General features: G+C 44.2%; 1 protein-coding gene across 1 annotated transcript in view; it reads right to left on the minus strand.

Moving 5' to 3' along the window:
• Positions 1–639: 639 nt before the first annotated feature.
• The window catches only part of LOC101855787 (Y+L amino acid transporter 2), a gene marked incomplete at its 3' end in the record, with an annotated part of 34481 nt that continues 34043 nt past the window's right edge, over positions 640–1077 (minus strand). The window contains 1 exon segment of the mRNA XM_013081910.2: positions 640–814. Within this exon segment, the coding sequence (XP_012937364.1) occupies positions 640–814 (175 nt within the window).

Here is a 1077-nt window from a genome sequence, read left to right on the forward strand (position 1 = left end):
TATATATATATACATCGAAGAAGCTAGTTGTATCTCATCTTAACATAGCTTAGCTCGGCTTAGTTTTACTTATCTAAGCTTACCTTGGCTTGACTTAGCTTAGCTAGGTTCAGTTTAAGTTACATTTGTATTGTATCTCCCCTAATCTTATCCTAACAGTCATCGTCACCATCATCCGGTGCCTTGCCGACTGGCGTGCGTGATCATTGACCTCCACTTCCCTCTGTCCTGTGTTGCAGCAATGGTGTCTGTTGTTCTTGCTGTTCCCAGCCTCGTTGTTAACTTGTCCAGTGTCTTTTCCCTCTGTCTGCCTTTGCCTCTCTTTCCATCAAACTTGCCTGTTGTTACAATATTCCCCAATGCTTCTTTCCGCATTGTGTGTGTTATGAAATTTGCCTGTCGCTTTCGTACATTCGTCATAAGCTGTCGTATGCAGTTTGCTTCAACCAGGACTCCTTCATTTGTTTTTCTAGCCGTCCATGGGATACGCAGCATGCGTCTTATGAACCACAACTCTGTCGACTCATTTGTTTCTTCCAGCTGTCTATTGTGTGTCTATCCTAACACTACAATGTTTTAAAAGGCAACAAACAAATAAACAAAATGAACATCAAAAATAGCCATTGAAATTACTCTCACCTAAGATGTTCTGTATGCAGTCCGGCTTGTCCCACTTTGAGCCCAGTACGTAGGCAGGGAGGCCGCAGGCGACGATAGACAGAGCGATGCCACTTTCCTGTGGCTTCTGGTACACTGTGATCCCCAGGATAGCGGCACAGGCACAGCTCAAAAAGATGGGAAGGGCAACAGGCAGCTAGGAAGACCAAAACAGAGAAAAGGGATACAATAACAAAACTTTTCTTCTTTCTCTTTGTCTCTGTCTTCGACTCTGTGGCTATGTCTGTCTGTCTGTCTGTCTGTCTGTCTGTCTATTTGTCTGTTTGTCTGTCTGTGTGTCTGTCTGTCTATCCGTCTGTTTATATTATATATCCAATCTAACATTCTCTCTGTGTGCGCGCGCACGCTCACACACACAACACACACATACACACACACACACACACACACACACACACA

The sequence above is a fragment of the Aplysia californica genome, unplaced genomic scaffold, assembly GCF_000002075.1.
Source record: "Aplysia californica isolate F4 #8 unplaced genomic scaffold, AplCal3.0 scaffold00151, whole genome shotgun sequence".
Lineage (NCBI taxonomy): Eukaryota > Metazoa > Mollusca > Gastropoda > Aplysiida > Aplysiidae > Aplysia > Aplysia californica.